General features: G+C 41.5%; 1 protein-coding gene across 3 annotated transcripts in view; it reads left to right on the plus strand.

Moving 5' to 3' along the window:
• Positions 1–26274, plus strand: part of LOC139477684 (porphobilinogen deaminase-like) — a 91272-nt gene that overhangs the window by 40830 nt on the left and 24168 nt on the right. For 2 of the 3 annotated variants that reach the window (XM_071260063.1, XM_071260064.1), the window contains exon 2: positions 13691–13757. In XM_071260063.1, coding sequence (XP_071116164.1) covers positions 13691–13757 — 67 coding nt within the window. Of the gene's footprint in view, positions 1–588; positions 754–13690; positions 13758–26274 lie in introns of all 3 variants that reach the window. The other variant, XM_071260062.1, reaches the window with a different exon arrangement.

Genomic DNA, 26274 nt, shown 5'->3' on the forward strand with positions numbered 1-26274 from the left:
GGATTAGTGCTCAGTTACTTCTCATGTTGTTTCTATCCAATCTTTCGAATATAAAGCTAAAATATAGATATTCCCCTAATTCTCACGCTTCAACTTCACTGTTATTATTTATACATAAATGATCTCCTCGAAAATATGTGTTCCTCTTGTTGTATAACGGGCATGTGAACAAATAATACTTTACATTTCCCCGGTGAGAGAGACAAGAGAGACAAGGTTGTTTGTGTATAGCCTCATGGCCAAAAGCATTTGCAATAAAATGATTTGCGCCCGACAGATGAGATTTTGCGTTGTTTCATAGTAAAATTGGTAAACATTTTTTTGAGAAACAAGGCAAGTTTTTTTTTATAACTCTGTTGTTTGACGACAATAATTAATGTAATTTCTCATAGATAGGTCTAGCAACATACCCGTGCTCGTGGGTTTAACCGAAGTGGTAAACGTCTGAGACCTGCATCACTTTCCTCCCACATTAAGCTGACACACAACGCACTCACTCACTCACTCACTCATATAGGGTACTGCTGCAGGTAATCTCCCACACTCATCTAGTACAGCTTCAATGCTTGTTTTCTTTTCAATTCACAGTATCTGTTTGCAAAAGATCCCTCAGCTTAAATCGTCTCAATCTTCCCAGTATACTGGTACACGCACGCACGCGTGCGCTCTGGCGCGCCGTGGTCTTGTGGATGGAGCGCCTGCAAAGAGAGCGGAAGGTCGGTGGCTCGATGACCGGCCGCGTCATACCCAACGGTAAAAGATTGTACTTGTTGTTACCTTGCCTGGCGCTCGGCATTAAGGAGCAAAATAAGGACTGATCAGCTCGGAATGTAATTTTTCAATGAAAACATGTAATTCAAAATGAGATTTTTAACCATTCTTAAAGTCAAGGGCTATATATAACTCCTTTGTTTTTTATCAATGATTTTGCTTTTCACAGGACTGATGGTTACAGTTACAGTGGTGTATATACATGACCAGAAGGCACTGGACCCTGGTTGTATCAGTTTATAGGTACATGAAATATACCACTCGGAGGTTCTGTACATAGCTTGAAATGCAAGAATACCACGCTTTGATTGTATCTCACGTGGGTCTCCTTAGACGCGCTATGTTTATATAGTCTACACACGTTCACCTATAAGTTGTGGTTTCATAAGCAAAGCAAATATGAAATATGAAAATATCCTAAATATGTAACGGTATAGCAGATGTGGTAAGTGTATGACATGTCAGGGAATAATTAGATGTAATATCTTTATATTATGAATTCTTCACAGAGACAGGCCATGTTACCGATGTTTTATGGTCTTACTCGGCTCTAGATACTTCATAGAAGCAGATTAAATTCATCAGTAATTGATGTTTACTGTCATGAATATAACAATTCTGTTTACTGATAAGTTCATTTCATACAGTATCAATTACAATATTAAACGTGTGTTAAAGGTCAGAGACATAATTTGTTACTATGTGGTAACAGTTTCCCTGTCCAGATGTTACCTAGATACTCTTAGTATTCATGATGTCTTAGGCAATGTAGCATTAACGTTTGGTGGCCTCTATAACAGGGCAAGGACGCCAGAGGTACTTTTCCATTCATTTAAGATGGAAGTCATAATTAAAGTACTGTCGGAAATGCTAGAAAACTGCTTTTTGTTAAAAAAAGATATATTTTTTCACAGACTGTTGTTATTGAAATATCGAGTAACTACCTGAGCTTTGAAGTACTTCAGTAACAAGGAGTCATATCGACAAGTTTACAGGAGACAAATTCGAACGAAAACAGGAAGTTTACATTTATTATGTCCAATGATGGCAGTCTGAAACGGACTATAGAAATATGCGCACGTGACTCCGTTATAATAATGATAATAATGTAGTCTTCATAAAACATCTAGTCCACACACAAAAATCATTTTGAGAAAATTCTAGATGTGCATCTTCTAAAATGACAAAGTGACGCTGCGTTTGTTTTGTTAACATTGCTCCCATGATGCATGTTACATTACACTTGCATAGCCATAACCATGGTATACGATATGGAGTCTGTATTGGGAAATGTGTACAAGTTCTTTACACTTTAGAGAGATAGAGGGAAAACATTTATTATTTTAGATAGGGTGAATAACCGAACTGCCCAAGTTATTGGGTTTTCAATTCATACCATCAAGTCTACAGTATGATAAATAAAACAAAACAGGTATAGGGATGGTCTCAAAAACAAAACTGGAACGTAAACGTATATTAGACAGCTTTGATACAGGATGATTAGGCGTATAGTGTACAAGCTTTAGGTAAGCATGACTTGTAGTAGAATTTGGGAGGAATTAAAGATACAATTAATGTTAACTGCACTGACTATTGCTCTCCAAGAGATGGGATTTCGATACACTGCGCTTGGCGATGACCGAGCACTTTTCAGAGGGAAATATTCCATCCTGTCTATGAGGTCACATTATCTCCGAACCATTCATAACTATCACATTCAGGGCATCCAGATAATTTACCTTGACGAATCTCTCCACTGACTACATGTGGCTACCGGCAGATGGACCAAAATCTCCCATTGACCATCAGGTAAAGGTAATCGTGTCATTGTTTTGCACGCTGCAACCCCTGATATGGAGCTTATTGATGGATATGTGCTAGTTTTCGAGACGAGAAAGAAAACTGGTGATTTTCATAAAGAAATTATAGGAGGTGATGTGTTCATAGACTGGTTTGAACTTCAGCTATTGCCCATTTTAAACAACGTCAGTGTCATTGTCATTGATAACGCCAGTTAATATAACGTCCGGGAATCAGATACTGTCGCCATGAGTTGTCTGAAAATTCAAAAGAAACTTTAACCCATGGAGAAAATTCGGCTGAATAAGAACCCTGTACAGTACAGGACATATGTGCTGGCGGCACAACACGGTTACGTTGCCTTACGTGCGCCAGTCAGACATTGTGAGCTCAATCCTATTGTGCCCATCTTGGCTAAGTGTAAAGGGTTCGTGTCAAGACTTAACACAACATTCAAAAGTACAGATTCATATACGTCATCGGCGGAGATAAATGCTACCTCAAGAAATCATCTGAAGAGTACCAATTACTCCTGGATTCGCAAAACCGCAACCTTCCAATACTCATCCCGTTTCATAGCTCTTAACTATTCCATCATGTTTCCAAGCAAATTTTATGCAGTACATATCCTTAATTGCTATCCGATCAACGCACATGTCAATTAAGTACAATAACAGCAATGTTTTGAGACCACCCCCAACTCGGTGACATTTGGACCTGTGAGAATGCACGTGGCGGTGTGAGGTCATCACCTCGGGACAGGTGTTAGGTAATTACCTCAGGTTATAGGCCATTTCATACATGCATGACAACACACGAATATTTTCTAAGTTGATCATCATTTTACCTGTAAAAGTACATTTTAAGGGTAATCACAGTGTCAGGTAGGACAGCCTAGATTAGGGCGATTTGCGTTATTTTGATATATGCTCTTTTTATAGTCCTATGACTCGTATTTATGAAATGAAGCCGGAAAACCAGTTTTCTAGCATTTCCGACAGTACTTAAGCTCAATATTTGTTAAATGTCATGGCTGTGACATAAGTGATCGCCGCTTTGAAGGTCATTCACTCAAGCAGTTTTCTCGAATGTGATTGTGGAAGGTCAAGGTAACTCTATATGAAGTGGACGTCCACATGAGATGGTCTCCACAATGTCCAGACCATGGACGGTTGGTTGGTTTCGGGGTAGCATGCACCCCTAGCACCCTACTGCTCGTCGTAAGAGGCGACAAAATTGGGAAACCTGTTGACCGTGGGTTGCGTCCTTGTGGAAGTGGGGAGTCAGATGGTTGAGGGCACAAGTTCCAGGAACTGTTGCTGTGCCCAATACACCTCGTTGACCGGTACTTCATCTTCACCGTTACTTGAATTTTTAGATTTAACAAACTGTATCATTGTCTAGAGTCTAATGCCAAGAAAGTGGTGGCTCATGGACCAATCTGGTACGTTACACTACTGGAGTATATCTATCCTGTAACTTCTTGGTGTTGCACTGAATGTAACATTGCCTGTATTGGCGCTGCATTGAGGGCGGGAATCATGAATGATAAAAACTCAAAAAAATTAAAAAACCGAAAACAGCTTTCTATTTTAGAAAGTGAACTTGACTCTGCTGATGATGCATTAGTTGGATGCCTGTGTTATTCTGAGAGAGACACTTGACCCAAGTTCATTGTAAATGAAGGCTATACATTGATAAGACATCTCTTTCACCCTTTCTCCCAGAGCATACAATGCAAGCTAAAACAGGGTATGTCTGATGTTATTAAAACCGATGTTTGGCCTTCTTCTGGTGGAATGCAAACTCGTAAACAAGCTGCTAGTCTTCTTGAATCAGTCAATCTGGCAGATGTCAAGATCCAGATGTATGCCCATAGATACCTTAACTTCAGCAAAGTGATCATTCGTGACCGTAGTCTTAATTACCATTCAAGTGATGAAATGGTATCTGTGCTCAGGGACCAATCCGTTTTAGAAGCTGAACGTGTCACGTTCTAGACAGATTGGAACATTTTTCCTGCAAACACTTACCTCTTGACTTTTGACATACTTAAACTTCCAGAACGTATAAAGCCCTGATTTTCGGAATACTATTAACCAGTCGGTTACTCAGTGGCAGAATAGACGGAATCTACTGACAGGAAATGAACTCATACCATACAACCAGAAGCTGGGAATAAATGTAAACATGTTGTGATTTTTTTCAGAGATGAAGTTGTTTTTATCAGATAGCGTATTGGACATTCATATTGTACTCATTCATACCTTTTAAAGGGTGTAATTGTCCATCTACTATAAAGAGCCTTTTACTGGATTGTAGAGATACTGCACTCGTCAGCGACTCCTTTGTTCATGTTACGTCTTTGCACCTGCATTTAACAAGGTTCTCAAACATTTTATCTTTGCCTTTATGAACGTATTTCACTTATATGACAAAATCAGGAGTAGTCAATTTGTACTCTGGTTTGTGGTACTTGGCTGATATTTTAGCGACGTCTCGTTTTTGATAGATTGTTTACATCTATAACAGTTTATAGTCATTTTATTCTCGCCGCGAAAAGCTGTAACATTGCTGATGCAGCCTTAAGCAATATTCACTCACTTACTCACTCTTGTATAATTTGTATCGGATAAAACTTATATACGTGATCTCGTACTATTCGTGATCTCGTTAGTCCGAACTAGTAAACACACACACGTCGCAATAAAAGTGTGATTATCTTTAACGCGACGTTATTACCTGTTATACCTCATCTCATCTTATAAAGTACCCTTGAGTGCAATTTACCTTCAGTGAAGTAGAGCTGAGGGCCTCATGATAGACCTAGCACTCATTTGAATATAGTGATAGCACTCATTTGAATTGCTGTTGTACGCTTCGTTTTTTTGTTCGTGCGTATGTATTTGACTTTCTGTTCAGTTGTTAAAACTTGATTGCTTTTCGGATAGTAATACTATGTATTGCAAATGAATAGTTTGCTTTGATGAACATTTGCATCTTCTTCTTTTTAAAATGAAAATCGTTCAGCAGATGGTAGCCTCTATTAAGGCACTAGATGAACATTAACTGATTTCTCCAAAGATGTTTTAATCAACAAAAGCATACAAAGACACTTCCAAATTCAATGTTCGATTGCAACCCAGATGTATAGCTTAAATTATTATCATTACTTTTCTACTGGCGATTTCATAACTTCACATGTTTTATACTTTAATTGTCTTATAGCTAAATGTAACGAGTGTTTCATTGCTTACCTTAGTGTTAATAATCACATTATTATTGAGGTTTCTCTTATACAGCATTTGGAATGTTCCATTTATTAATGTAAGTTGAACACGCGAAGAGTTGAAGTTTTAAATGTAATACGGTATGGTCAACAAAACACTTTCTGAAGAGATGTGAGAGTGTAAAAGTACATTTTATACCATGATTAACTCATAAATCCAGATTATTGCATACACAGTCACATTCACCAATTATTTATTGCACTTCTTGATGTCGTGTTAAGGCAGCTCTGGTAATATGCACAGGTAAATTCAATTGCACTTCTACCGTATTCCACCCCTGTCTTTATCTACTTTTTAAGATACCTTTCTTACATAAACTGACATGTAAATAGCTCCAAAGATGTTGAAAGTTTAGCCTTAGTGCATCATCGCTGTATGCAGGGGGAGTATGGCCAGTCATCCAGTTTGGGATTCCAGTCCTCATAGGAAAGGGTTGTAAGGGGTCATGTGATTATGCACTCCAGTATGTGTTGTCGTAGGTTGAGTTAGTCCCTGATTCTCATCATCCTCATCTGAAGACATACTGAGGTCACTGTTTGTCTCTTGATCTTTCAGGCCTTCAAATGTACTTGTATAGCTTGGAGGCAGACTTGCAGCTGACGTCTCACTTCCAGACATCCTCGCTGAAGACGTTTCACGTGGTTCAGACTTAGATTGAACACGTAATGTCGATGTTCCAATTGGCGTCGCAACATTTTCAGGGCTTGGTGATGGTCTTCTTTGAGGTGATAATGATTCTTCATAACTTGGAAGCTTCGTTGCAGGTATGAATACAATCTGTGAACCATCTGGCATATGCTGATACACAACCTGATCGGGCATGTGCCCAAATATTGACTGAGGCAGCGGGGGTAGAAGTACGTTCCGAAACGGGAATTCACGTCGTTGATGATCTGACGTGGATGTATTAGTAGCCTGGTTGGGTGGCGACGATCGGGACATGTTCCGGACAATCTGTCTGTAGTGTTTGCCAGCCTGGCGCCGCTTGTGAAGCCACCGCAGTAGACCCGTGATGACCACGGCACAGGAGACTATGGCGCCGATAGCTGTCACGAAATACACACCAGTGTGGCTGTCCACCCCAGAACCAGTCGTGGAAGCAATGCTATTCAGGTTAAATTTCTTTTCGGAACATAGAGAACTGCGATCTGAAACCACCAATGACACCTTGGTTAGCAAAGGCTAATTAACAATTGTTCACAGTAATAAAGACGACATAACTGCAAATATAATGAATGTTCAGCAGTAAAACATAGTTTTCACACACGTCCTTGTTTTGGGCCAATATTTGTATAGAAGTTCTGGGCCAAGTGGCTTCCAGGTAACTTTTGGCGACTGCCTGAAACTGCTGCACATAACCTGTCACTCGTATGTATTATAACAAATACTGATTGTCTTAACAGTATAGAAGTCTATGACTTTAGCTACAGTATACGAAATCTTGTATTAAGCAACAGGGTGTGATGCGTACGGCAACTCACATGGACGGTAGAAACAGTACACTGATCAAAGCGTATCGCACATACAGATCCGTCCGGGCAAAAAGTTATTTAGGCTGCTCAAAGTCAGTCAAGGCAGTACCTCAAGAGGGAAACAACTCTTATCAATACGCACCAACCCTGGGAGTGGAAGTCATATGACTTGTACTCATTCCCAGATGACGAATACTCACAGTCAAACATGTAATTATTTAAAACTGAAATTCCACTGAGTGTATCAGCAATACCTACTTGCATGTGGGAATCCTTCAACCAAGCAACTGATACCATAGATGCTGTTCCCACAATTAGCCTTGCATGTGTAAACACCTTTGACTTTGTCACTAAAGGACAAAATCTCAAGATGGGATTCATACTTGATGAGCTCTGTGGTCACTCGGTAGGTAGTGTGGTCGTGTGCCGGGTTCGTCTCCAGGTGACGGTCAGCCTCGTGCGACCACCATATGTTGGAACACGGTTCCTGCCTGACTTCATGATAACTAACGGCACAATGCAGGATTGCTTCCCAGTGATCTTGTACTTCAAAGTCATCTTCGTATACTTGCATCAGGACACCATTTTCTAAATAGACAAATCAGCGTTCGCTACATATAACACATCTCTCACTTAGTCATCGAATTTACTTTATGTAGAACGAGTCAACACGTCATGCAAGGAGGTGCAGTGCACATGATGTATGATGATTGATCAATCTCGAACATTAACCTTGATCCCACAAGATACCTAAAACGTTAGCACTGATTACTAATTACTTCACACAAAAAGAATTTTAATAATTGTTGGATTGATTTACAAAAGTTTCATACTCATATTGAAACATAGAAACTGAAATTGATTATCTAATTACATGTGTTATAACCTTTCCTTGACGAGTAGTTTTGTAACTACTATTTTCTTTGCATCATATGCTATAACTGACTGGGAAACAGGAGTTATTGTGCAATTTTTAAAAAAAAAGATAATTTAATATCGGAGTTAAGTAACATAAAAGGGTCCTTGGCGTTTTCCTGGTGTATATATCCAATATGTGTTTGGAATATACCTCATCAAGTCACGTGATAATAAGGAACGTGCATGGCTATGTTGCTGTCATTGACGCCGAACCCTTACTGTAATCATATACCTGATGTATTAGTGCAGGTAAACCTAGATTTCCACATCTTGCCATGTCGGTATTATATCTGAGAAATAAACTGAAATCAAATCACAACAGGAATGGTAAAACAACACGTTAACGGGTGATACGATGCATTCATTATGAATCTTTGTGAAACAAACGCACGAACAAATCTACACATATACAATTTTTAATAACAGCGTCGACATGGACAACGATGTTTCCGTAACAACGTGAGGGATAAACAAGATTTAGTTTTTTCTTTGATCCCTGTATTTAACACGGGATTGACTGTAACGGGCGTCTACCGTCACCCCATGAACAGCCTGCAGAGTGGCTATAAATAACGATGCGTACCTGTCACCTTGAACAATACGCAATTAGATCACATATACAGTTCAATGTGCAGAGTCGGAAACCTGGTTAGACACAGTCGCAACAACTCTATAACATAACTCTCTATGTAGCTCACAACGTAGCTAGTAAAACATAATTCACACACACGGAGGCGTGGCCAAAGTCTCGATGTGGTGATTAATAACAGATCACAATAATAATTGTGTTAGGCAATACTGAGGCAAATGTCATCAAATTATATGTTAGTTTATGTTAATATGGTTGCCATTGAAAGCAAACAATATTCTTGATTGAATGTTTTATAACATATTTTAGGAAAATATAAAAATCAGCTTCAATGCGCCTGTGTTTTTTCAAACGTGGAAAAGTTGACCTGTATACCTCTATGAAGCGGTTCTGGAGAAATAAACAAACATTGCGCACCATAATCTACACAAGTGCAGCTACTTCTTGCAAATGTGTGCACAGTCATTGACATGATTTTTGAAAAAGCCAGAAGACATGGTTGGAAATTGAATCAATAAATGACTCCCTGTTGTTATCATGCACAATGTCACAGTGTGTCCTTGTCTACTGGTGGGGCGGTCGGGTAGCCTAGTGGTTAAAGCGTTCGCTCGTCACGCCGAAGACCCGGGTTCGATTCCCGACATGGGTACAATGTGTGAAGCCCATTTCTGGTGTCCCCCGCCGTGATATTGCTGGAATATTGCTAAAAGCGGCGTAAAACCATACTCACTCACTCACTCACTTGTCTACTGGTCTTTACCGAAAATACGCCACACACTGTGTCCTTAGGTCAGTAACATCAATCAGCCTTTAGGCCTCTATGGAAAATACGCCACACACTGTGTCCTTAGGTCAGTAACACCAAGCAGCCTATAGACCTCTATAGAAAAAACGCTACATAATGTGTCCTTATGTCAGTAACATCAAGCAACCTACTGGCCTCTATAGAAAATACGATACATAATGTGTCCTTATGTAAGTAACAACACGTAGCCTACTTGCCTCCACAGAAAATACGCTACATAATGCACCCTTATGCAGGTAACATCAAGCAGTCTACTGGCCTCCATAAAAATACGCTACACAATATGTCCTTATGCAAGTAATATCAACCAGTCTACTGGCCTCCATAGAAATTACACTACATAATGTGCCCTTATGTCAGTAACATCAAGCAGCCTATAGGCCTCTATAGAAATTACGCTACACAATGTGTCCTTATGTAAGGAATAACACAGCATATTGGCCTTCATAGACAATACCCTACATAATGTGTCCTTTTGTCAGTAACATCAAGCAGCCTATAGGCCTCTATACAAAGTACGCTACATAATGCGCCTTTTTGCTAGTAACATCAAGCAGCCTACTGGCCTCCATAGAAAGTACTCTACACAATGTGTGCCCTTATGCAAGTAATATCAAGCAGCCTACTGGCCTCCATAAATAAATACGCTATACATTGTGTCCTTATGTAAGGAATAACGCAGCCTATTGGCCTCCATAGAAAATACGATACATAATGTGTCCTTATGTCAGTAACATCAAGCAGCCTACTGACCTCTATACAAAGTACGCTACAAAATGTGTCCTTATGTAAGTAACAACACGTAGCCTACTTGCCTCCATAGAAAATACGCTACATAATGTGTCCTTATGCTAGTAACATCAAGCAGCCTACTGGCCTCCATAGAAAATACGCTACACAACGTGTTCTTATGTAAGTAACAACAAGCAGCCTATTGGCCTCTCTAGAAATTACGCTACATAATGTGCCCTTATGCAAGTAACATCAAACAACCTACTGGCCTCCATAAATAAATACGCTACACACTGTGTCCTTATTCAAGTAATATCAACCAGTCTACTGGCCTCCATGGAAATAACACTACATAATGTGCCCTTATGTAAGTAACATCAAGCAGCCTACTGGCCTCCATAGACAATACGCTACACAATGTGTCCTTATTTCAGTAACATCAAACAGCCTACTGGCCTCTATAGAAAATACGCTATATAATATGTCCTTATGTCAGTAACATCAAGCAGCCTGTAGGCTTCTATAGAAAATACGCTACATAATATGTTCTTATGTCAGTAACATCAAGCAGCCTACTGGCCTCCATAAAGAATACGCTACACAATATGTCCTTATTCAAGTAATATCAAGTAGCCTACTGGCCTCCATAGAAAGTACGCTACACAAGGTGTTCTTATGCAAGTAATATCAAGCAGCCTACTGACCTCCATAGAAATTACGCTACATAATGCGCCCTTATGCAAGTAACATCAAACAGCCTACTGGCCTCCATAAATGCATACGCTACACAATGTGTCCTTATTCAAGTAATATCAACCAGTCTACTGGCCTCCATAGAAATTACACTACATAATGTGCCCTTATGTAATAAGCATCAAGCAGCCTACTGGCCTCCATAGAAATTACGCTACATAATGCGCCCTTATGCAAGTAACATCAAGCAGCCTACTGGCCTTCATAAATACATATGCTACACAATATGTCCTTATTCAAGTTATATCAAGTAGCCTACTGGCCTCCATAGAAAGTATTCAACACAATGTGTTCTTATGCAAGTAATATCAAGCAGCCTACTGACCTCCATAGAAATTACGCTACATAATGCGCCCTTATGCAAGTAACATCAAGCAGCCTAATGGCCTCCATAAATACATACGCTACACAATACGTCCTTATTCAAGTAATATCAAGTAGCCTACTGGCCTCCATAGAAATTACACTACATAATGTGCCCTTATGTAATAAGCATCAAGCAGCCTACTGGCCTCCATAGTAAATACGCTACACAACATGTCCTTATGTAAGTAACAACACGCCTACTTGCCTTTATAGAAAATACGCTACATATTGTGCCCTTAAGCAAGTAACATCAAGCAGCCTACTGGCCTCCATAAAGAATACGCTACACAATATGTCCTTATTCAAGTAATATCAAGTAGCCTACTGGCCTCCATAGAAAGTACGCTACACAAGGTGTTCTTATGCAAGTAATATCAAGCAGCCTACTGACCTCCATAGAAATTACGCTACATAATGCGCCCTTATGCAAGTAACATCAAACAGCCTACTGGCCTCCATAAATGCATACGCTACACAATGTGTCCTTATTCAAGTAATATCAACCAGTCTACTGGTCTCCATAGAAATTACACTACATAATGTGCCCTTATGTAATAAGCATCAAGCAGCCTACTGGCCTCCATAGAAAATACGCTACACAACGTGTTCTTATGTAAGTAACAACACGCATCCTACTTGCCTCTATAGAAAATACGCTACATAATGTGCCCTTATGTAAGTAACATCAAGCAGCCTACTGGCCTTCGTAGAAAATACGCTACACAATGTGGCATTGCGTTACTCACATCAAGCAGTCTACTGGCCTCCATAGTTAATACGTTACAAATGTTCTTATGTAAGTGAGATCTAGCAGTCTGGAGCGGTTGGGTAGCCTGGTGGTCAAAGTGTTCGCTCGTCACGCCGAAGGCTTGGGTTCGAGTCTCCACATGTGTACAATGTGTCATGCACATTTCTGGTGTCCCCGCCGTGATATTGCTGAAATATTGCTGAACAGTGTGTAAAAACATACTCACTCTCTCACTCTACCACCCTACGGGCCTTTAAAGTAAATACGCTACGCAATGTCAGACCATGACGTGTAAGCAGCATGTAAGGAGAGCAATATGTCATTGTATCGAGCCTCAAGATTTGGTTAGTGATACTTGCTCTACACCGTGTTGCGGGACGGCTAGTTGTCTCTCTATCGTGTCTTATTTCTGCAGCGTTTCAATGACATGATAAAGGTCGACGATGAGAACAGTTATTCATACACTGTAATCAGACAATATCTACGGCTTGGTAGTCACTATATCTATTATCAATCGTATTGATGTTTGAAAGATAAATATAGGCGATTGATATTTTTTTCATTTTTTTGTATTAGTTTTCATTTTGTGGCTATGTTTATATATATATTTAGATAGTGCCCCTTCTTGTGTCAAACACACACTGGTGATCGTGGGTCTGACGTGTTTGTCGTCGTTTCGCTTTGGTTATTTTGCCTTTTTGTATTGAAATATGATCAAATAAAGGAAACCAGTGATTATATGAATGTCTTCAAATTTCGGTCAGGGGGGCGTTGCGTTAGTAAGGTAAGAACATAAGTATTTATCTCACCTTACATTAAAATACTAGTTTCTGATTGGTTATGGTGCGGGCAATTATTTTCCATGTAGCCCGCTCATGTAACCCGCTGAGAAATTAATCGGAACACCCTCTTGATAACTTGCTTATCTCGCATACGTATCGTTGGGCTGAAACGATCCGATGGTTATTCGAATGGTAAAGGGAAATACCTCGTAAAGAGTTTTACTCTGTGAAACGTCGGACATGAATTTAGGGTCTGTATGAATGAATGTCGGTGGTGTAAATACGTAAGGTATGTGGTGTGATGTGCACTGCGTGTGAACCTAACGGCTCGGTGTACATAGGCTCTCACACAGGGGACATGGCACCATATAGCCCTCGACATCGGTTGACAACTTATAATGTAATTGCATTTGATCACTCTTTATTTTAACAATATATGTTTTCCTGACTGACATAACATATTCGAAAATTGACAAAGAAGACACATACATGCATAATCATACAAAGCCTATAAAGGGTGTACTTTTAAATAATATGAGAGATAAAGCCTGAATACTACAATACACTATTCGTGTATGCTATTTCTTTGTCGTGTATGTTGTTATTGACCCCTGGATATATTCGTCCACTAAGTAGCCCTGGCTTTTGTTTGACCTCCTTACAGGGCCGCCTCTGGGAAGGCCAACTCCCTGCTGACCATTATGTGCCCAGCCAAGGCCGGGGCTAAACAGGTACGGTAGACAGCAATTACCTCTGTCGTGAATGTTCATACTACAAGTGTACAACTGACAGGTGATTGATTGAAACTGATGATGTGCATAGCAGGCATGCCAGGGTCTCATTACTGACACATTTAAGTGACTTGTGAACCTGTTCCCTCGCTGACCGTATCTGGCTGCAGCTGGTCACTTCTGTGTGAACTTCCTACACATGATTCCGACGTGTGCTGAATTCGGAAGCATGCTGTGCCTACCTTGCATGGACCCATCTGTTAGATACTCGAGATACTACAATACACGGTCCCTGTAGCCCATTTGCAGGCGGGGTGGATGGGGTGGGTGTGAGACGGAGTGGGGTCATCTGGGTGTATTAGGGCTGGTACCACACACAGTCATCATTTTATAGTGCTACATTAATACGGATACATTTGAATTATAAAAGTATCACCCACATGATGTTAAATGTCATGAGAATAACTGTGGTTGTATATCGTGATAATTCCACCTGCACAGCTCCACGTGTATCACATCGCCTTCTTTCTGGGCTGAACATGAATGGGGGGACATCATCAACGTCTCAGTCTGTATTTCCCTGATATCTACGATCCGGGCACTCACTATCCTGCATGTATTAGGAAATGGCCTACAGTCTTGAAGCATGAGCAAAGGGTAGCTAATTAGAATAATCGATCTTACATGAAATTTATATTAAAACATAAAACGTTTAAGTCCTCTCGGACCTCAGATAATACATCTATGAAGTAAATACATTTTATGACTTACCTAGAGGGCACGAATGCCCGATGAGTGATATCAACAGAAGATAAGTCAGATTTGTCTCCATTGACCTTTTCTTTTCTGCAAACAACCGAGGTCGGATATCTCGTGTGTAGTTTGTACCTCACTGAGGCCCAGGTACCATCGTCACCCATCACCGCACATGTATATCTGTTCCAGTCGCCGGAGGACATGTCACATGGTCACCAGATTATGTGGTGTCCATTGCATTTAGATTTCGTACTTGCTTCAAGTGAAAGTTTGACATGTGTGACCTACTTCTATGTGCTGCGCGCATCCCGAGCAATGGCAGTAAGAATGTGTCGAGGATGTTGAGTCAATGCTGGTGCCACACCAACATGAAAGTGCATTTGTGTGATAGACTGACATAAATGGAAGGCAACACAAACTAGAGTACCGACGGCGCATCATTCATCATAATACTGAATTTACATTCAATAAAACACCAACATTTTGATTTGAGTCCGCACCGTGTGGCTAGTTGTACATGTCGTCTAAACTACCAGTATCTGGCTGTGTACAGTCAATCGCCACACTTCATTAAGGATCTTTTTAGTATAAGTTATCACTTAATCGTCGGTTTTTAAAGAAATTGAGTTATTTCATAAATTCTGATTGACATGTTTTGTATGTAATGAAGGATCTTTTTATAATTGGTGGAATAAATTTGATAACTGAGATTGTTAGTGGCTGTATCCTCGAAGGAGGTAAAATTAGTGTAAAATTACTGTCGCCCTGAGAGGGTATGTAAGACTACTTCATTCAAAATTGTAAGTTTTATTTCTGCCACGTTTTCAATAATAGAATATATGATGTTTGATATCTTGACTAAATGTGTCAATAATCGCCAACACCTGAAGGGATGATGTTGATCCTGCTGGGGTCCATGCAGGTAGCAAAGGCACTGTAAGTCCCCATGGTCCCTAGTATGGTGATCTACCTTCACTTGCTAGCGATCTATAGCCCGTTTTTATCTTTATTGTTGTGTATTGTACTATCCTTTTTATATTTACATACTACTAATAGATTTGTTTCTGCGATAAGTCTAGTTATTTTACTGTCCTTCGTTTGCAGTTTTTGTATATAGATTAAATGTATTTCTTATGTTTAACCATCGATAGTCACGATATGGCTGAACTATTGACGATGTGACATTCAACATTAACTCACTCAGTCACTCACATACAGTATTCGAGATTGTATTAATCAATGTCCCACAGCGTTCTATTTGAGTTCAGTATAGCAGAGATTATGTTTACTTATTCAACTTGAATGTCAATCACACTTTTTTATAATGTCCTCTTTGCTTGACCAACTGGCTTTCTATAGTAATGGTGGTAACAGTTTTAGGTAGAAGTAGTTGTAGCAATGGTAGTAATAATAGTAGTAGGTAGTAGTAATAGTTTTAGGTAGTAGTAGTAGTAGTAGTAGTAGTTGTAAACCCGTGAAGATCCGGGGTAGAATAGGTCTTCAGCAACCCATGTTTGTCGTAAGAGGCGACTATGCTCGGCGTAAAAGGCGACTAACGGGATCAGTTGGTCAGGCTCGCTGACTTGGTTTGATGCACTCTGCACAAATGGTCGAGTATTGCTTTCCTATCTTGTGGATTGCAAGATGACGCCACTCAATAATCATGTTATTTTTTGTTATAAACATTGGCTACTCTGTTTATACCGTGAGCAGCGAGCAGTGATAATTCAGATATGATCACTGTGTCTACATCCAGCAGTACCCACTGTCACACTGTCTTAGTCAACAGTATGATGTCCAAATGACAAGTTGTGTTTGTGTTCAACTGGTAAACGGGTTACATTGTAAGCCTCGGGAAGATAAGTGTTTCTCGGGCATATATCTGTTTCTAATTTATGAGTTAGGGAGGATTGGATTTAACGTTTTTCATACATATTTATATATTCATATTCTTCATTGGGCGAAAGACATGACCACAAAACAGACGTTCCTAAGCACTCGTAATAAACTTGTGCTATCACTGTAAAGCCATAACGATTCGGCCACGTTCATGTGTAAAGATCACTTAAACATTTTACTCTTGATATCAACGTTTTTGTACTTCGGGACAAAGGCCGTGTGTTTAACTGCTTACCCACAGTGGAATACCTTCGCTGCGCTCATCCCAGTAAATACAGCGAAGAAGTGTAAATACAACCAATCGATTCCGCGCCTATACTGAAAATAGATGTGATCGATTTGCAGTGACCTGTGATGGTAAATGTCTTGTCTTGTTTGGAGAAGTTAGGCTTATCTAGATCACTGTTATGTGACAGAAGAAAATATAAGTTTATTGTGTTTATTGTTGGTGGCAACAAACTGATTGAGGCTCTCGTAAAATATTTAACTAGTGTGACCTCCGCCAGTTATTGTGGTAGCAAGGGATTGACACCTCGGTACAGAGAGCTTCGCAAACGGGCTATGCTGTTGTTGATGCACTTTCGGGACAGACTGTCGATAAGTTTCGTGAGGCGACGGTCTCTAAAGGGCTGGATGTACCTCCACAAAGAGAGACGAGGGAGTTTCTACGAACTGACTTGCGTCTTTTCTACGTTCCCCTTGCGGTCAGAATATTTATCTGAAAACATCGGCTTCCTGCCACAGCCTCCAACACTATTTCCGAATTCCAGAGCACGTCATTCTGTTAAGACAATTGACAGTGATACATTCTGAACAGGCGTGAGGGCACATTTAGTCCAGGGGCTATTATCTATTGCTGCTGCTACATACTTGCATTGTAAACTTAATACTGTGTCTTTCAATATAATGTGTTTATTATTCATAGATCTTGTGTGGTTGTTTACTGATTTCTTATTCAGTTTGGTCTCCGATAAATAGGTTAACCTTCGCGTTTCAACTTTTAAGGCACTTCGTACCATTACTTTTATTAAATCATATTCATATTAACCAAATAATAGGATGTTGGAGTTTTTCTGCACGCGCTAATGATACCTCTCGCTTTTAAGGTTATGTCAAAATCTCCGATCATGGATTCTCTATACGATCTACTATAATTTCTCTGCTGCGACGTTCATACAGGTTTGGCCTTCACTCTGACGGTTCGCCCTCGAAGGAAGCCAGTGCTCAACAACAGTGCAGGGGGACGTCAACTTTATATTTTGTTCCAACGGAAAAATAAATATACAGCTGTTTCAGCTTTGATAGTGGTTAAAACAGTAAATATCTGCAACGTGTTAACAAGATATATCATGAATAACATGAATGACAGAAACACTGTTCAGTTCAGTTCATATAAACGAAACCTATTCTGGTGAGAATGTCTCCCATGGTGCGCCGAAATGTAGCCGTATTTAGTATTACAGCAAGTAGCTTTAGCTAAAAGGCGATCGTAGCTAAACGACAGTCGTAAATCTATGTTGTTAAAGGATCGGAGTTCTGATCGCCTTGGCGCTACGGTCGCTCCGTGGAACGGGCCCCGAGTACATGAGCACCAAACTTTAACGTCACTGTTAACTACGGGTCAGTAGATTTTAATGACGCTTCATACTTCGCAATCTTTTACACTTTCCTTCATAAGCCACCGCAAGAAGGCCTACCAAAGAAAACCAGAAGAATGTTCCCAAACTATGGAATATGTACACACTTTAAATAGAAATAGTCACACAAATTACAAACAAAGACGCAATACACATACAGTTTGCATCGTATTGATAAGTATCCAGCACATTGTGAGTGGAACCTGACACAGTGAATCACACAGACAGCAACCCATGGTTACATCTGTGTGTGTTACTGGGTCAGTCAGTACAGCCCATCTTACCCAACACGTGTGCAGTCCCCAAGATGGATACCCAGAATGGTAACACAATGATAGCTGAGAAAAAAACACCTACATGTTTTGTTCAGTCGGCATGCAGATTTAAAAATATTCTTTATTTGGACATTTGGAAAACTATAACATCTTTATAAAACCTCACGAAGACCACCATCTTAACGAACAACCAGTACAATCAATGTTAACCTTTAAGAGAGACTACTACTCCCACTTTGAGTTAGCCGTGGTATATATACATAACTGAAAAAAATCAGTCTCAGATTGCACTGGCACTGAACAGTAGTCGAGACAACTCATCAAACTGATATCACATCAGAACAGGTGAAAAAACAACGTATATCTATACATATCTGTAATGTTAATTGGAGTCAGCACAGACATATTCGGACATGCTCACTCTTAAAAAGACACTCAATCAGTTTGGGGCGGCAACTTAATATCACGCTCTCTCCCAAAGTATTTCTAGGTCGGAGCTCAGTCACCTGTCTTGCCACTAATACTTCCCGGAGAGAGGCCCTTATGTTAGATGTGTTTGTTTATTGTTTAACGCCGCACTCAGCAATAGTCCAGCTGCATTACGGCGGTCTGTAAATAAGAGAGTCTGTTGATTGACATCATGAGCAGCGATCTACGCAGTTTGGATGCGATGACATGCATCTACCAAGTCAGCGAGACTGACCACCCGATCCCGTTGGTCGCCTCTTACAAAGCATAGTCGCCTTTTACGGCAAGCATGGGTTACTGAAGTTATACCTGTGAGCTAACAGTACGTTGGCTATGAATCGACATTGGGTTTCATAGAGTTCTTCTTCTCTCTGTGAAGACTCAAACCGCATGGAAAAGGCATATAAATACCACGGGAAGAAGAGACAACAAAGCCCCAGTGTTCTGTGTAGCTATACTGTCTAGTATCTGTCCACATATAGCATGTCTGCGCAAGTAACAGCGGGGGGTGTCTGACGTGGCACGACATCCAGACGACAGATACTTTGCTTGTATTATGGCCAGCAAAAGCTGATTGAACTCTTTCAGACCTTTTCGCCTCATCATTTCACACATGCCTAAATGCACAAATTGAATAATTACCCAGTAACGCATATTATCAAGGCTGAAGCAAATGACCCCCGTTAGCTCCAAGATTACTGTATCTGCCTGTGTCACTATTACCTGAACCACACTGCATGCAGATATCCTGTAAGATATGGGAACGTGCGGGAGAAGGCCTGTATTTATCACGACTACTACCACTGCCACTAACACTACGAACACTACTACTACCACTACCACGACTACTACTGAGACAACCTAGTACCATTATATAAGACTTAAGATATTGCTTTAAGATACAATAGTATCATTGCATAGCTCACTACTGTACATTGGTACACGGCAGCTTTGCGTGTAACTTACCGAGCAATGGTATACGTATCACAACAATGAACCGCAATATACAAGGCATTGGTTAAAGCTCGATGCCAAGTTGAAATATAATTAAATTATGTTTGCGGTTCTCGTGTACGTTTGGCTGACACAGCATACACAGAAGCATATCGAGCAGGGCAACGTGAAGCTCGTGATCTAAATGTGTAGTTACCAAGCCTGCATCCTTCACTAAACTCCGCCATAGCACCCGCCAAAAGCTCAAAACTCACACAGGTTATGTAAACACATCTGAGTGTTCCAGTACGTAAAACTGGGTTATAGATAGCAATGTGGGATGAAACTTTACATAAGCAGGCTTTTTCAAAGTGTCCAAAAAACAGCGATTCATTAAACCGTGACTATAAAATCACCTCCTTATATAAGGGTACGTACGAAGCTCGTGTTTCACCACAATGAAACATCATTACGACATACTTACATAACTGCAAACAAATGTTTGGTGACAACTTATGAAAAACTGTTCTGAAGAGAAGTGCTTCAATATATGTCCCTCTGGGATATGAACATGTACGTTACTAAGCCGATTTGTGAACCATTAAAACAATGACATGTGAACCACTAAAGCAATCTGTGAACCACTAAAGCAATCTGTGAACCACTTAAGCAATTTGTGAAACACTAAAGCAAATTGTGAACCACTAAAGCAACCTGTGAACCACTTAAGCAATTTGTGAACCCCTTAAGCAATTTGTGAAACACTAAAGCAATCTGTGAAACACTAAAGCAATTTGTGAACCACTAAAGCAATCTGTGAACCACTAAAGCAATCTGTGAACCACTTAAGCAATTTGTGAAACACTAAAGCAGCCTGTGAACCACTGAAGCAATTTGTGAAACACTAAAGCAATCTGTGAACCACTTAAGCAATTTGTAAAACACTAAAGCAATTTGTGAACCACTAAAGCAACCTGTGAACCACTAAAGCAATTTGTGAAACACTAAAGCATCTGTGAAACACTTAAGCAATCAGTGAACCACTAAAGCCATTTGTGAAACACTAAAGCAATTTGTGAACCACTAAAGCAATCTGTGAAACACTAAAGCAATTTGTGAAACACTAAAGCAATCTGTGAACCCTTGCTCAGTAATTCCGAGCCAGGGTTCAATATAGTCCCCACGACAAGTGCATTGAAGATCGTATTTTGAGATCCCAGTTCGGCCATTTAATCACAATGTGATGTGTTAAGGCACTGGACTTCACGGGCTTGACGAACCTCGCCAACAAATTGAGTCTCAGGATTACATCAGTGTTCCACGAACAGATCATACTTGTATTACGACCCGGTTATAACGCCGCTATCATCAAATCAGAAAGATAGAAGAGAACTACTTACACATGATGGTTGTACGACTTCTTTAAAATTACCAGTGCTACAACCAGTACAATCTTAGTGGTACGACCTCTATTTAAAGACTTGAAGACCTGGGTTCGATTCCAGACATGGGTACAATTTGTGAACCCCATTTCTGGTGTCCCCCGTTATTGATCTTCCTGCAATAGAATGAAACGTGGCGTAAAACCATATTTACTCACTCTATTGTAACTCCATTAAACTGATAGTGGTGTGACTACATGATTGTGGTCAATAATATTACTATCGTGAATACCCCATTGAGTACTATTGCGGGTACTACAACTACTATTGCGGCTACGACAACTACTACAATGGTAGTGACGCGCCGTCTACTACAGCAGTGAGTACTATTTCGGCTACCACAACTAAAACAGTGGTAGTGACAGGCCGTCTACTACAGCAGGGATTACTATTGCGGGTACTACAACTTCTACAATGGTAGTGAGAGGCCGCCTACTACAGCAGTGAGTACTATTGCGGGTACTACAACTACTACAATGGTAGTGACTCGCCGTCTACTGCTGCAGTGAGTGCTATTGCGGGTACTACAACTACTACAATGGTAGTGACTCGCCGTCTACTGCTGCAGTGAGTGCTATTGCGGGTACTACAACTTCTATAATTGTGGTGACGGGCCGTCTACTACAGCAGTGAGTACTATTGCGGGTACTACAATTTCTAGAATGGTGGTGACACGCCGTCTACTACAGCAGCGAGTACTATTGCGGGTACTACAACTTCTACAATGGTAGTGACAGGCCGCCTACTACAGCAGTGAGTACCACTCACCCGAGACACACACACCGACACACACCTGACACCACTCACCCGAGACACACACACCGACACACACCTGACACCACTCACCCCAGACACACACACCGACACACACCTGACACCACTCACCCCAGACACACACCTGGCACTCAGTCACCCCAGACACACACACCGACACACACCTGACACCACTCACCCCAGACACACACCTGGCACTAAAACAGTGGTAGTGACAGGCCGTCTACTGCTGCAGTGAGTACTATTGCGGGTACTACAACTTCTACAATGGTAGTGACAGGCCGCCTACTACAGCAGTGAGTACCACTCACCCGAGACACACACACCGACACACACCTGACACCACTCACCCGAGACACACACACCGACACACACCTGACACCACTCACCCGAGACACACACACCGACACACACCTGACACCACTCACCCCAGACACACACACCGACACACACCTGACACCACTCACCCCAGACACACACCTGGCACTCAGTCACCCCAGACACACACACCGACACACACCTGACACCACTCACCCCAGACACACACCTGGCACTCAGTCACCCCAGACACACACCTGACACCACTCACAACAGACACACACACCGACACACACCTGACACACACCTGACACCATTACTTCCTCTCACACAAGACACACACCTGACATTAACCCCAAGACACCACCACCCCCCAGATACACACCTTACATCACCACCCCCTCTCACCCAAAACACACACCTGACACCACCACTCCTTTCACCCCAGACACACACCTGACATCACCCCAAGAACCCCCCCCCCCCCACACACACACACACACCTGGCGCTCAGTCACCCCAGACACACACCTGACACCACCACTTCCTGTCACCCAAGACACACATCTGACATCATCGCATGACACCCCACCCCCAGACACTCACCTGACACCACCACGAACCCCTCTCACCCACGATACACGCCTGACACCACTACCCCAACTTACCCCCAGACACACACCTGACACCCCCCCCCCCCCCACACACACACACACACACTCACCCCAGACACACCTGACACCTCTACCCCAAGTCACCCCCAGACACTCACCTGACGCAACCACACCCTCTCACTCCCGGATAGACGCCTGACACCACTACCCCCTCTCACCCCTGACACACACCTGACACTACAACCCCACTCACCCCAGATACACCTGACACCTCCACCCCAACTCACCCCAGATACACCTGACAACACTACCCCCACTCACCCCAAGACACACTCCTGACACCACCACCCCTACTTACTCCACCTACCCCCAGACACTCGCCTGACACCACCACCCCTACTTACTCCACCTACCCCCAGACACACTCCTGACACCACCACCCCTACTTACCCCACCTACCCCCAGACACTCGCCTGACACCAATACACATTTACATTTATCATCTTGTTCACGCAGACGTCGCGGTTGTAGTATTTTTTTATATTAATTACACACTAGAAGTGCTGATATATCCTTACATGGATACGACCACTGTGTAAGTTAACTAGCCTTGGGTGACGCGTGGGAACTACATGTACGTTCGACTGACTGCACAAGGTTCATACTCGCATGTGATCATATAAATGTGTCTAGTACACCCCGACCCGCACAGCGGATATTCTACTGGCATTGTCTTGTATAACAGCAGTTTAATGATCCACTCCATAGACTCACCCGATTATTTGCATTTGTTTCCGGGTTTTCAAACACAGGCCCCGCCCCGTGTTAGATAAGGGGTCCAGCAACAGGGGTATAAGGTACCCTATCCCTCTCACTCTCCTTCATAGTCGCCGTCAACTGTCGCGCACGTTAACCCCTCCGCGCCTCACCTCTATACTGCCAATATGTCAACCAAAAGAGTCTTTAAAGTTGGATCACGAGAGAGCAAAGTAAGTGAATATCAAATATTTTGAACTAAAGACATATTAGATATCTCCGAAAATTATTATGGAAATGATAGGATTATGTGATGATGATGTATGCTTTCCATGCCTCTATCGTGGACGAGTTTGTGGTATAAGTTTCGCTCCTGGTCAATCAGTAGATTCCATGAATTTGTGTTTATCGTTTTGAAAACAACTAGAAGACTTCAAACTCCGTTTTCAATATTTGTTTTGCAGACGTGAAGGATAGTACTGTCATATCTAGATTGTTCATCATATAAATGTAATTGGGCCTTGTACATAATTTATTGTAGGGGAGGCATCGGGGGCGTGAAAGAAAACATATATGAAAAAATGAGACAGCGAACGAGATGGGGTCGCGAAACGTTATCACAATAATATGGGGTGAACGCGCATGAAAAAAATAACACAGGTCTACTTTTTTTCAAATAAAAATGTTATTAATGTGAACATTATTTATGGATTGATATAGGGAGTGTCGAAATGAGGTATTATGTTACAAAACACTGAAAGTATTGCCGAATTTTTTATATCATTCAGCCTACACAACGTAACGCTTAACTGACCTACTGACACAGGGGCGGACCCACAATTGTGTTGGGTGTTGTGTTGACGGTCATACTGCACTTCATCCTCTTCTATAGCCTGGCATACAGCCCCTATTGTCTTCTATTGTCACTATGTGCACTCGCTTGAAGTACGCCGGGTCCTAATACTGCCACTTAAACCTCTTCTATAGCCTGGCATACAGCCCCTATTGTCTTCTATTGTCACTCTGTGCACTCGCTAGAAGTACGCCGGGTCCTAATACTGCCACTTCAACCTCTTCTTTAGCCTGGCATACAGCCCCTATTGTCTTCATGTCACTATGTGCACTCGCTAGAAGTACGCCGGGTCCTCATAATGCCACTTCAACCTCTTCTATAGCCTGGCATACATACCCTATTGTCTTCATGTCACTCTGTGCACTCGCTAGAAGTACGCCGGGTCCTCATACTGCCACTTCAACCTCTTCTATAGCCTGGCATACAGCCCCTATTGTCTTCTATTGTCACTATGTGCACTCGCTAGAAGTGCGCCGGGTCCTAATACTGCCACTTCATCCTCTTCTTTAGCCTGGCATACAGCCCCTATTGTCTTCATGTCACTCTGTGCACTCGCTAGAAGTGCGCCGGGTCCTAATATTGCCACTTCGTCCTCTTCTATAGCCTGACATACAGCCCCTATTGTCTTCATGTCACTCTGTGCACTCGCTGGGACAGCTATCAAGCTAAGCATGTAGTCGATCATATTGTCTAAAATTTTGAACATACACTTTTACCAGCTCTCCTAGTCAGATCTAACGTGTGAAAACGTTGCTGTACGTAACAAAATGTTTTCTGTAGGACTCTTCAGCAAATATATGGAAAGCTGTGACAAGGTCGGATGGGCAATTAAGTGCAACGTATGCTGGATCTCGCTGCATTATGTCAAATTGACCGAGATTGTATACCCTACCAACAGCTGACTGCAATTGCTTTACTTCCAGTTATCCGTCGACGATGTTCCGTTGTGCCCCAGTTATATTTTATAGTCGTGCGTGACGTCGGAGTTAAATAGTTGCTGACCGACAACGTTTAGCGTGCACCTCCCCACTTTTATACGTCTAGTCATGTTTCACGTGTCGAATATGTACGACCATCGATCCTGTATTTTTTCTGCATTGCAACTTTTGGGATATGCATGTTCTAAGATAGTTGACCTGTTTAGCTATATGTATCTCGTACATCTTTTTATAAAGGACACTTGAATATAACAAGATGTTCATCTTCAAGAAAAGAACATTCTGTACATAACATTCACAATCACATGAAGTAAACGCCGACGGACAGTTTGTGTTTCATATATCAATCTGCATGGTAACACACTTGGTGAAACCTCAATACTTATGAGTCTATATGTGAACTGAGATAGGAATGTGGACTGTGTATGTACATATAGACATTGTGTCTACTGCAAGCCAAAAGTAGACGTTGAGACTTAATTACAATATGGATCTCCAGGGCCGATCCAATCCTGCCTTCTCGGTTATTAACGGTCAGCAAATATGCCGACTTGGGTCGTTTAATAAATGAAACAGTTTTATTTATGTCATACATTGTGGATAATTACATTCCGTATAAAAAAAAAACAACATTTATAAAGGGGGTGGTGGCTAGTGGGGTGGGTGCTGAAACAAGTAGAGGCGACTAAGTGGGTCGAGTTTGTGGTTGTACCTCAGTGTGAATGTGTTGACTGGTTGGCATGCAATGAATAGATCTCCAGCAACCCGTGCTTGTCGTATAAGTCAACTAACGGGATCGGGTGGTCAGGCTCGCTGACTTGTTTGATGCATGTCATCGTATCCATACTGCGTGG

The sequence above is a fragment of the Haliotis cracherodii genome, unplaced genomic scaffold (genome assembly GCF_022045235.1).
Source record: "Haliotis cracherodii isolate W230 unplaced genomic scaffold, xgHalCrac1.p SCAF_34, whole genome shotgun sequence".
In the NCBI taxonomy this organism is placed as follows: domain Eukaryota; kingdom Metazoa; phylum Mollusca; class Gastropoda; order Lepetellida; family Haliotidae; genus Haliotis; species Haliotis cracherodii.